The sequence below is a fragment of the Hippichthys cyanospilos genome, chromosome 8 (genome assembly GCF_059441005.1).
Source record: "Hippichthys cyanospilos isolate Australia breed blue-spotted pipefish chromosome 8, RoL_Hcya_1.0, whole genome shotgun sequence".
Taxonomy (NCBI): Eukaryota; Metazoa; Chordata; class Actinopteri; order Syngnathiformes; family Syngnathidae; genus Hippichthys; species Hippichthys cyanospilos.
The window spans coordinates 9,356,484-9,369,360 of NC_142376.1; the positions used below are offsets into that span (position 1 = coordinate 9,356,484).

At 38.9% G+C, this 12,877-nt stretch overlaps 1 protein-coding gene across 1 annotated transcript; it reads right to left on the minus strand.

Annotated features, from left to right (window-relative positions):
* Window positions 1-170: 170 nt before the first annotated feature.
* On the minus strand, window positions 171-9,704 carry cdh1 (cadherin 1, type 1, E-cadherin (epithelial)). The gene is made up of 18 exons (XM_088421184.1): window positions 9,329-9,704; window positions 8,218-8,332; window positions 6,271-6,359; window positions 5,952-6,092; window positions 5,474-5,608; window positions 5,180-5,335; window positions 4,933-5,077; window positions 4,379-4,551; window positions 4,097-4,225; window positions 3,788-3,973; window positions 3,242-3,486; window positions 3,003-3,145; window positions 2,720-2,811; window positions 2,177-2,309; window positions 1,778-1,996; window positions 1,507-1,637; window positions 1,174-1,317; window positions 171-1,018 (listed from the first exon to the last, which is right to left on the minus strand). Exons 1-18 carry the CDS (start codon window positions 9,380-9,382, stop codon window positions 803-805), a joined length of 2,646 nt encoding a protein of 881 aa, XP_088277310.1. The 5' UTR covers window positions 9,383-9,704; the 3' UTR covers window positions 171-802.
* Window positions 9,705-12,877: the final 3,173 nt, after the last annotated feature.

Below are 12,877 nucleotides of genomic sequence, written 5' to 3' on the forward strand. Positions count from 1 at the left end.
TTACGACCGATTGAGTGCCCTGAGAAGTGAGAATACAGCACTGTACAATAGCCCAGTTGGAAAGGTCACGCCTGGCATTTGGAATACGAGATATTGACCAACTGTTCACTTTAAGGGGAGGTAGAACCAACGGGGGCTATAATTTGACCCAGTAATGAGAGGAAGATGAATACATTTTCCAATGTTTTATCATAACAGAACGCATCAGCGTGTAATTCAGTCAGATGCCATTCGCAATGCAGAAATGTTTTAAGATAACTTTATAAAAATCCAAATTTAACAAGGATTAATAACAAATTCATTTGAAAGCAACAGCAAAAAATGTCTTTACAAGAAAAAAAAATCCAAGTCATTACAATTGTCATCCAAAAGTGATAATGATAGAGAACAATGAAATTCAACTGAAGCAGTAGTACAAAACCAGAGGCACTGTAAAGAAATACAACACATTGCCGCAATCGCCTTTTGATTTTACCAGTGCACTGGCAAGTTGTCTGCTGCAGCAATAACAGGTAAAAAAATGTTACAATATTTGCAATATGGCTCTTTAAACACACTGACCAAACAACCAAAAAAAAAGCTTTCGTACCAAACCTGGATATCCAAGGGGAATTCAAACTAGGTGTATCTAATCCAAAAGAGCCCATTCCTACAAGTCAAACCCCAGCAAGCCTCCTTTGGCTTTTAACTGCCAACAGGAATGCGCAGATAACAAGTCTGATTGCTTCAAGTCAGTCCACGCTTACATGAAACTCACATTCAGACACAATTCATTCATTCGCCTCATCCCTTCTCCGTCCATTCACAGCATGTCGTCATCTTCTCCTCCCCCGAACATGTCGGACAGCTTTTTGAAGCGAGGCCCCCAGTCACCGAGGTGGTCGTAGTCCTGGTCTCCGCTGCTGGAGGAGTTCAGAGAGGACAGACTTCCTGCGTCGGAGCCACCTCCCTCATAGTCGAACACCAGCAGGGAGTCATAGGGGGGCGCTGTCGGGTCATTGTCAGCCGCCTTCAGGTTCTGCAAGGAAGCGTAATGATGGGAAGTCAGTGCAAAGCAATGTCTGTTTCCTAACAATGAGGAGGTATCGTTTTTACAAAAACAAAACCTCATTTGCATCAACTTGAGTATATGAGCAAATGTCATTCTGAACATTTAATATGCACTTGACTCACGTCATCAATGAAATTGCCAATTTCCTCCGGGTTGGCAGGGCGAGGTCGGTACTGCGGAGCGGTCAGGAAGATTGGCTTCACGTCGTTCCTGAACACCTCAGGACGGTTGTCCAGGCCTTGGTGGAGAACACCGAGATCGTAGTCCTGCAAGACAGAGTGCACATTGATGAAAAAGATTGCCGAACTGATCTAAATTCCCCACGATAGCCCTTCTAATCAATGGTGTCATTTCAGATATTAGATTTGACGGTGGTTTGAGGTTATGGAAAACTTTAAGGCAGGCGAAGGTGACTCGATTTTCTCCCAGAAACGTTTCGCATCATAATGACATACCTGATCATCCTCTCCACCTCCCTCTTCGTCGTAGTAATAGATGTTGTCTCTGACGTCGTCTTCCTGCAGTAAAGGCTGCTTTTGTTCTCCTCTTCTGCGTCTTGCAAAAAGCAGCAGGAGTAGCAGCAACACTGGAAACACAACATTTAAGAAAGAAAAAGCAAAAACGCAGTTGTTAGCTATACGTGGTGGATTAGGAGGCACTGACTGAGGGTGAGAGCAAATCAAGGAAGCGACATTGCAAAGTGAGCAAAAGTATTGTCAAACTCACAGAGAAGCAAAAGGATTCCTCCCAAAATCCCCAGGATAACGGGCAGGTCGGTGCCGCCGGCCACACGCCCTTTACACGTCACATCTTGGCCCTCGCAGTCGCATACTTCAGCCTCAAGCGTGCTGTCCTGCTCCATGCCCTGGTTGTCCGCAACTCGAAGAACCACGTTGTAGATTCCACTTTCCAGCTCCCTGGCCAAGTTCAAGATAATACCCGTTCCTAGAACAACAAATGAACTGCAGTTACGACCATTCCTTTGTTACATATTTGCATAGACAGACTTGAAATTTTGTTTGGTGTGATGCCTGAAAATGAGCCGCATAATACAGCACATTCATTATCGTTCCCAGTTTGATGGATGCAAAGGAAAGTAAAGTGTTCTTGACAGATTGAACGTACTGGAGTCATTCATTGTCGCAGTCCAATTCTCCTTTGACAGCCCGTGTAAAGAGACCGAATAGGGAGCAGCAAAGCCGGGTCCATCTTTATCAGTTACTGACAGCAACTGAGAAGCAGGTTTTCTGTTGCACACCTAGGGAAAAAAAGCAACATGGATTCAAAATGATGGCCTATGGGCTTCTGCGAAGTTAGCAGAAATGACCTTGACATGGCCCATCGATCACAGTTATTCACAAATTGGTATGCACACTCAGATAGCTTTACATCATAAAATTAAAGGCATTTCAGATATGATAAACAAATTCAACTGATTTTGTATAATTTTGTAGAGTGGCTTGGAGTAATTGAAAAAGAAACAACGTTTTTAGAAACCAATCCTCTCAATCGTTTTTGATTACTACACCAATCTATTTGGAGGGGTTATAATTTTATTGGATGGTACAATTTTTGAGAACACCTGGTTTAAAAAGCACCAAAAAGCTAACTGTCTAAACAACACAATTTCTGTATTAAAAAGTTGCAGATGTGGAAAAGGAGCTTTACCTTAAATGCACGTTCCCCAATTGTGGGTGCGTTGTCATTGACGTCTTCAAGGAGGATTACCAGTGTACCTGTCCCTGTGGCTGGAACGTCATCTAGTGGACACAAAGTGTGAAGTTTAATGAATCTCCAGAAAGTTCCAAGAAATAATGCTTTCACTTTTAATTTTAAGAATGTCTGAATTTGAAAAAATTGGGAGCATCAAGACCATCGGCATCTAAGTATTTCTCGCAAAGTTTTATAGGTTACATTCCACTACAAACATTCGATTGTGAACTTCACTCACCATCGTCATAAGCACCAATGAGGGCTGTGTACTTGTTGTCCCTGACAAAGATGGATTCTCTGTCCATGGGACTCTTCACTGTGATCAGGCCCGTATCTTTGTTCACATTCAGCCAGCCTGCCGAGTCAGAAACTACTTTATACCTGGAAATGTGGAAAAAAACGTACATTTAAGTGACTCTAAATCAGTTTAGAAATGCATACTGTACATGGTTAACAAGGTAAGGACAGTTGTCTTACATGACTTTCTGTTTGCGTGCAATGTCTGGGTCCGAAGCAACGTACTGCACCACATCGGCATTGACAGGAAGGTCTTCCCGTTTAGACACAAGTTTCTCGGGCGGATCAAAGTTCGGGGCTTCGTTTACGTCGCCCACGTTTACCACCACGGTTGCCGTGGCAGTGGGCATTTGAGTGGCGAAAGGAATTTCATTTTCCACTGCAACCAACAAAGTATGCTTGCTGCTCTTCTCAAAGTCCAGACCCTGAATTCATAAAATAATAAAAATAAACACCTTTCAGCTCATTTACTTGAGTTCAAGTAAAAATGTCATGGTTCTGCTAAAGTGTCTTGAATTTTAGTTACAATCACAGAAAATATATTTCAAAACGAATTGAAACATTTCCTGTGGTTTACAGACAGAGCGCACCTGATATCGCCACCAAATTTAGCCATAAATACAAATTATGAACATACTGCACATTCATTTGTTTCATTAGCCAACAGCTGCAGTGCAAGGCATGCAGTAAGATTAGATTGTATGGAAGAATATCAATTTTTGATACCTTGACAGTAGAGACGATTCCCTCATTCTTGTTGCCCCCGGTGTTCACAGAGAACAACTTTCCGGGATCACCACCAACAATCTTGAACTTTGCATTCCAAGCTGGAGAATGTGGCTCATCACCATCTGTTACAGTCATCCGTACAAGTACAACGCCTGCTCTGTTTTCATCCACTGAGGCATCATACTGTGACAACGAAAAGATGCAAAACAAAAATGATGCATTTATGTACAGGAGCGTATTTGATAAATAACTTAGAAATAAGAGGGTAATCCATTGAAAAAAAAATCCCCATGTACAGGTACTCACCGAGTTTTGGGTGAATGCTGGAGCATTGTCATTGCTGTCTGTTACAGTGAGAACAACTTTTGCTTCTCCTGTCAACCCACGTCCCGCCATGTCAGCTGCTTGCACTACCAAAGTGTATCTGGGATATTTCTGTTGAAAGAAAAACAAAAGTTAAGAGGCGACTAAAATGGATGCGGACAGTTGCACAGTTTGTTGCAGTATTACAAATAACAGTAACATGCAGTATAAGAGACTTGATTTAGAGCAGATGAGTTTAAAAAAAAATGTGGATGAAGGCCTCACCTCTCGATCTAAGCCACCAGCATTGACTCTGATGACTCCAGTCACTGGATTGATGACAAAAAGATTTGGTGAGGGAAGCTGTGGATCTTGGCTCAGAATACGGTAACGGATATCTGAGTTGTCACTGTTTTCCTTATCTGCATCTGTGGCATTCACTTTTATGACCTCAAAACCTGGTAAGTGAAAAATGACAAAGGTCATACGTATGTATGATGTCAAAGTTACAAGTAAATTGTTTGAATACAAAATTAATCAGAGCATCAGAGGATATAGTGCATACACAGAGACACATTAAGTTCTACAAATGATTGGATAACAATCATTTCCAGCGTTTCAGTTCTGGACAACATTGCAATGGATTTAAAATGAAAGTATCAATATGTGGATACAGACTTCTAAGTTGCAATTTAAGGGTAATTACATTACCCTATCTGACAGACAGCCATGCAGCCATAACAAAGGAGAGTTGAGCAATTTGCACGACAAAATACAGACTTTGTAAGATTTGGCAGCTCTGCGCATACACGTCTGAAAAAGAATTCTTTGCAAGGTACCTTTTGCTGATGCCTCAGGAACTTCTCCCAGGAAGGTATCCTTCTCAAAAACAGGATTGTTGTCATTCTGGTCAATCACATTGACAATAATGTCCATGGGCTCCTCAGCATTGCCGGAACCATCCGCCACCGCGTATGCTTTAAACTGGACACAGACAGAAAACAATTATTTGTACCATATTGGTGTAGAGTAATACACATTTCATAGCAAGCATGTAATTTATGTAAAAGAGGACGAGGATCTCACCAAGAATTTGGGTTGTTTTTCCCTGTCCAGCGGTTGTGTAAGATAAAGGTTCCCAGAATCTCTGTCCATGGTGAAAAGACCAACAGGAGGCTGATCAGCTCCTGGACCAGTGATGCTATAATATATCTTCTTGATCTTGTCTTCATTGGACCTAATCTACGCACGCGGTAAAAGAAGTGAAATAGTCTGTTAAAGAAAAACACAAAAGGCTTCCAATGTTTTTCATTGCAAGTATTACTTAAGTTCACTGTTAATCTTTTGGCAGATTCAAATACACAAAGGGGATTTGCGTACTTTCGATACTTGGAGGGGGTAAGGTCCTCTGTCATTTTCAGCAACATTAATGTCAGGAATGACCCAGTCTCTCTTTCTCCTCCTCAGTCCTCTATTAGAATTGGGGAACTGCAGAACTGGCACGTCACCTGTGCTCTAAAAAACAAGTTTTGCAGGTTATTAACATTTACATCATACAGCATTCAACACTAATATACACGTCGACCTATATTGGATCCAGCCACATACAAGTAGTAATTGATTTTATGGGTTCATATGTGCATCTGTCTTGAGCTAATGAGTGCCAAAGGGAAAGGTGGGGTAAGGCTAAAACTACATGAATGGTAGGGTTAAGCTACATGAAATTACCAGGTAATGTTGTGCATTGTGGGACTTATTGCAGAGTATTTTTCTTAAACTATAACTGCATTATTATAATTAAAGTGGTCTTACATAGTGGATTCAATATGAGTGAATGGGAGATAAAGCCTTATCTTACTGCTGCAGGGTGTTCAGCATTTTGTTCTTGATTGCCATGAAGCAATATCCTGACGGGAATGGTCATCTTGCGCCCTTGAGAGTCCCAGGTGTGAATCAAAAAGTCAGTTTGACCTTCATGGAGAGAAACCTGTCTGTTCACCTGAATGACAAAAAAAAAATCTAAGGTCAGCACATAGTTTAGTTTGCTTGTCTGCCACAAACAGCCATAACATCAAGTTCACCATACTGGGTAGTGAGTAGTAGGGTACCAAGCAAGCACTCCACGGTCATGTCCCGCAGTTAAAAAAAAAAAAAAAAAAAATCCTTTCATATCTCACCTTCACAACACCATCAGTCTGTACCATGATACGTGAATCGTCACTTCCAAAACGAAATCTTGTGCGATCTGAGCAGTCTGTGAAGTCCACTATAAGGGGGCGGGAAACAAGAATGAAATGAAATCTTAGTTTTTATTGTTTCATTCTCAAAGTGACATTTGCTGCAATGCAAACGCAAGGCGAATCTGGACTCGAAAAAAGAGATTCATTAAAAAATATATAAATTTAAAATAAAATGAAAATAAATCAAAAAGACAAAAAAGTAACATGTAATGTGCACAATAATAAATAGTAAATAATAAAGAGTATAGGTTCTACACCCAACAGTCCAAAGTCATTAACTCTATTCCTACAACCTTTGAAATATGGTAGATATGGTTGCAAATATAGTTTATTGACAATTGAATTTAGGTCCACTTCATAACAAGAAGAGAAGCAAATATTCCTTCCTACTGCAAATGTGGCGGATGATTCTGTGGATCCTCCAATTCTTTTTGTACACAAGCACAATGTTATTTTAAATCAACTTTTTATTTTGCATAGATTTAATATTTGTGGAGGGAAGGACATTCAGCTGAAGAATAATGCTGGTACAACAGTCTTTTGTTAATAAATTTTAACCTTAACTCTAAGATACCAAGCCAAGGTTTTCATCCACACTGGCCCAACCCTAAAACTCAGGTATTAGGAAGGTATGATTTGTAATTCATGCCAGATGCATTGTAGCCCCACATACTGTATAGCCACTATAAGCTAAAAATCATCTCGATGTGATTGATGGCAGAGCTGTGCATCAAAATATATAAATGTTTTGATCAAAAGTGACCACACCTAACAATTTATAAACCCATTATTAACTTATGTAAATGCATGGGTTGTGTTTATCTTATTGACATAATTACTTAATTGTCGTGCGAAAATCTTTAGTTGCTCATTCATTAATGCCATAAGCATTAAGAGAAAAAAAAATGCTTTATTCAATTGCATATTTTTTGAATTATCTGAGATGAATCTGTAATCATGAGCTGCCCAAACAGATACAAGGCAGATGTGAGTAAATACTTCAAAGGAAAAGTGTTTGAGCAAGTAACCTCCTAATTGTTCAAACACTTTTCCTTTGAAGTTTTTACTTGCATCATACACACCAGGGCAAGTGATCAGAATAGTAGTACCACTCCTGCCTTAATTTGAGCATGAAATAACCTATAAGGATAAGACCCTTTCCAATTACACAATTAGCAAGGTTTTCATGCTTTTAAGTGAAGAAACTAAATTAGATTAGCCCAAAGTCAAACAATTTGTTCAATGCAACCCACTCTCTCAGGAAAAAACAGGCCCCTGAAATAAAACATTCAAAAACAAGGCAATAGAGACAAATTGTTTTGCTTTGTCTGTGTTTTCCCTGTCTTCATCACAGAAGGGTACTATTAATGGCAACTAAATATGTAAAAAAATAAAAATTCAACTTCACATGTTACAACTGAACAGTTGGTTCAATTGTAATATCAATAAATGTTAATAAAGAAAAAAACATTTTAAAACAACGTGCCCTTGACGGAATTATCTCTGACAACTGCGCATTTGCAATACCATCCAGGCTGTTGAGTAAGAAAGTGTACCTATCCTGGTAGTTGTTGACATGCTTTGAAAAGAAAGGCTTTGCAAAACAGGCTTGGGTACATTAGTGAGTGAAGGAAAGATCATTAGATGAGCCAGAGCAAGTTGAGACTTGAGCTTGCTTGGCCTCCAAGTCTCACTAACAATAAGCATGAATTTATAGAAAGGGTTTTAACCCACTGAACAAAATTCCCCTTTCACCTTTCAATTGGCTAAATGGCTGCCGCCCAACCTACAACCATATGTGACAAAATATACCTAAGTCCCAAGTAGAAATAAAAAATAGTGACATTAAAACTCATTGTTTAACACCTTTGTGATTGCACTTACCTTTGCCCAACACCGTGCCTCTGCCGAGGTGCTTTCTGCTCACTGTAAAAACCTTCTCTTCTGACTGAAACCCAGGTACACATGACTGCTCTTCAGCAGAAACTAGTGCCAAAGCCTGAAAGAAAACACAAAGTGGCAGTTACCCACGTGAGCAAAAAGCAAACTTTTCTCATTAGATCTCTACATCGATACTGGTTGGACTCATATCTCGTATATTGACCCACTCACATTTCAAGTCAGTTATTATGAACGTGCTTGATGCAACTTTAGACTTATGGCTTGCTGCCAACTGCAATGCTGAGGTCAAACTAATTCATATGAAAGGCAGAAAATGTTAACGGTTAAAGTTGAGCAGCAAGAAATAGCAATCATGCGGAATCCATCACAGGAGGGTCAAATGATTTGCCGTACTAGCCACTGCACTAAAACGGGTGCTTAGATCATTTCTCCCTCTATCGTCTAAATTATTTAACATTGCAATTAACAAGCCACTACTTTTGCAAACAGTGGCTTCAGTTGTAACGACGACCACTTATGCAAAAATGTGGACCTGGATATAAAACTTTTTTTCGGAGGCACACATGTGAGTGTGTGAATGAGAAAACATTTAAAACATGTGAAAAATAAATCTCTTTGAAAAAAATCTCTTTGAAAATGCCAACGTTTGTGTGTCGTTAAACTTCAAAGGACAGTCAACATGAAGGAGAAACAAACTTGCATTAACCTGCTGAGTGATGACGTCACAGGGCCAGGGCGAGGCCCTTTGCTAACTGCTCAAGGACAGACGTTAGAATCAAACGTATTCTAAACGGCTGCCTGATTTTGTTTCGTCTGAACGTTATCATTGAATTCACGCAACTAGAACATACACACAGTAAAGTAGCAAGAAAAGTTTAACAGTGTGATAGATTTCCTAATTTAAATTACCTAGTTAGCCTCTAATTTTAGAAGACGGCCACCAAAGGTGAAATTATTCGACGACAAGGTGATAAAAAAAAATACCCAACGGAAAGCGATGATATAAACGCCATATACACGCACACACACATTTTAGCCAGAAACGTATTTTGAAACAAAGGGGAAAAGAAAATTACATGGAATTGAACCTCACCTGGATGACGACGAACAAAAAAGTTCCCCGCACCGCAAACGTGGCGGCCCTCATCTGCCTGGAAGTCCACAAAATCACTCCTAGAAATTCCGGCGATTAAACCAAGTCGTATATTCCACAGCAGGTGCTTGCCGGAATGGTTTTTCGGTCCGTCTTCTGAGATGAAATTCTCCAACTGAACGAGTTGAAGCGACGAGTCGCAGCAGGTATTTTCAATGTGTGACGTCAGCTCGCAGGTGCTCCGCTTCCGCCTTCCAAGTAAGGAGGAGAAACTGACACGCCTTGCCTGGACAGATACCGACAGTTTCTGGAGCCTCTGAGTCACAAATATGGACCAGTGAGCGCTTCAGCGCAGAAATAAGATCTGCAACGATGCTCCCGAGCTGCACATCTACAACTCTCTGTTCCTCTTTGATGTCCTCAACTTGGCTCCTCCCCTTTGTCTGCATTCGTTGTTTCCTTTTAAAGCGAGGCAATGGATTGCTTACCTTCATTTTATTCCAAAAAAGATAAATAGCACGGAGCCAAGACAGGCATTTTACACTTGAAAAAGATTACAGCACAGCACCAACAAAATAAAGTGCAACAAATGCATATTTTGAAATGACTTAACAACACTTACACTGTGTTTATTGGGCATCAAACAAAAATTAAACATTTTAATAAACCATAACACATGGACATTTGGAAATAATCGTACTACTGTATGTTGCTCCTTGAAGTTCTCCATGATAAAAAGCCATTCATAATTCATTCTCGAGATGAGAGCTTTCCAGGGTCACCAAGTCATTTTCTCCATTGCCCGGATGTTAGATGACTCATCGTCTTTAGGTGAACAGTAACAACATTGACTGTTCAGCATCTGCAGCACAGGGGCTTATGACTGACACTATGAGATTCCAAACTACAAAGCCACTAAAACATGTTCGTGAAGTTATCAACAGTATGAGGAAGATTGTACAAAATATGTTGCTGTGAGTGAGGAACTCTAATCATATTTTAAGTATCTTCTATTTTTTGGCTGGTTTTGGTACGGTGGAATTGTGGTTAGCACGTCCGCTTCACAGTTCTGAGGATCGGACTTATATGGAGTTTATATTCTCACTTATGTGGGTTTTCACTTTCTTATACCAGGCTCCTCCCACATCACATCTGCATATCATACGCCACATTGTGAGTTTGAAGGCTTATCAGTACAGAAAATTGATCCCGGTCATATAAAGGTATCAATGTATTGTATTTTACATGCATAGAAAAAAATACAACTGTAACCTCTCATACACATTCCTTTGATGTGATTTGTCAGAGACGTCAAGAAATCCCTCAAATATAAGCATATTCATGGTATTACCAGTGAGCTAACACTTTGCCTCAAATTTTAGGCTTGACAATAAAAAGTACATTCAATTTAAAATGACAATACAGTATTAGGGATTTTTCATTCCAATAATATTCAGCACTATACCGGTATGACAACTCACTTTTGAGTTGTCACTATAAAGTATTAATAGCAATAGTACAAAATCTCAACCCTCCAACCCAAAAAAAACAACCAACCAAAAAAAAAACCAAAACAAAAAAAAAACAATGACGGTCATTGTTAAGAAATGCCAACCTATGACAATATAGGATTTTACTTTTTTTCAAATAGGAATTTCTGGTTTCGAATTATAAAATTGCTCCAAGAGAGGGACCGGTACGAGTATACAGAAAAGTGCAAATACCTTGATGTATAGATAAAAATCGCCCGATACTAAAACTTCATGTAGTAGCCCATCCTCAGTCAATATATTCGTACAATTTTCAATAATACATAATGGACTCCAGTTACCTCATGTTACGTTTATAATGAAAGACTTCTATTTAATCCAAATTAAAGATACATTTGTAATATCTGCATTAAGAAGTTTCAGTTCAAAGAAGTCAAAACAAATTTTGAATCTTAAGTGGGTAACATTTAAATTCATATAAGCTGATTATACCTACAAGTCATTCAGAATGTCTTTTTTGTTTGTGAAAATACACTCCCACACAAGTGGAACAGTCATAAAAGGATAGTCTTTTCAACAGATGTTTCCAAAATCCGTGACTTTGAGATCCTTATGCATTTTTTAAATTCACCTAAAACACTGTTGTCGCATGAACAAAAGGCCAGAATTGAAAGAATTCACATAAATTGTACAGTATGTCATTGACACATTTGATCCTTTAAGAACTAAAAAGAACAAAAATGTTGGACACAATGTTGAGAATCCTTCTCATGTTGGCATGTAATGTAACTTGGATCATTGTTACAGTACAAATAATAAATAAGGAACTGAAAGCAGATTGCTTCCACAAAAAAGGAACAATGTCTCATTTGAATCCTTTCTGGTAAATGTAGAGGCATGGATAATGAAAATGCAATTGTGACGCTATCATTTTACTCTTCCCTTCTACGCATCATTCAGCCGCCTACAGAAGGACAGAGGCGTTGTGGGCACAGAAGAAAGACCAGTCCATTTACATTTGCCACCACTTAACAAGTGAAAGATGTGGCAAAGCTATGAAGGAAGGCCTTGATGAAAGATAAGAGGAGTTACAAAAGGGGGGGGGGGGGCAGTGAAGAAGCAAAGTTAAGTGGTCGCAGGGCAGTTTCAGATTACAACGCTAGCTGGTAGAGGGGAAAAAAAACCTTTGGCAGGATTCTCACATTTATCTCAGAATTTAGACTTTATTCTTGATAAAGTCAGAAATCTGACTTGATTCTCACATTAGTGAGATTCTCACTTTATTCTCAGCATTCTAACGTGTGACGTTATTCTCAAACTTCTTACTTTATTCTAACAATTCTCACTTAAATCTTAGAATCCAAAGTCAGAAATCTGACTTTAATACCAGAATTCTGACTAACTCTTTCAGTGCGAAGCGTTACCTGAAAATCAAGTCGAGAATGTTGATACATCTTTTAAGGCCGACAGAATATTTTTTTTGTATGACTATGTAGACATTGGTGGTACCATATGAAACATTGGATTCCATTCGTCACTTCAAAAAAGATAGTAAGATTCTATCTTATTCCAATCTTTAGTAATAACTGTTTGAAACTAGGTCATTTAGGTAACACCAAGCTTTTTTGGACAAAAAGAAAAAAATTGCTTTTTTTGTGACACAAATAGTAACAAAAACAAATAGTAACAAAACAAGAACACACTGAAAAAATAATTGCACTCTTTGAAACTATGCATTTTATTATATAATACTTATGCTTATTGTTCATACTTATTTAACATGCACCAACCAGAGCGGTGCTCATGATTTCATTGCATGCCCAGCTGTATAATGACAATAAAAATATTCTATTTTATTCTTCTAATCAATCAGAAATCTGACTATTCTCACAATTCTCAGTTTAAAGAGAATTCTGCTTCTATTCTTATAATTCTTTCGTTTAAGTAAGAAAATCTGAAAATAGTCAGATTTCAGTGACAGTTATTGGGGAAAACGATGACTTAGAGAAACAGTGACATGGGGGAAAAAGTTGGCAGTAATCTCGCTTTGATCTTAGAA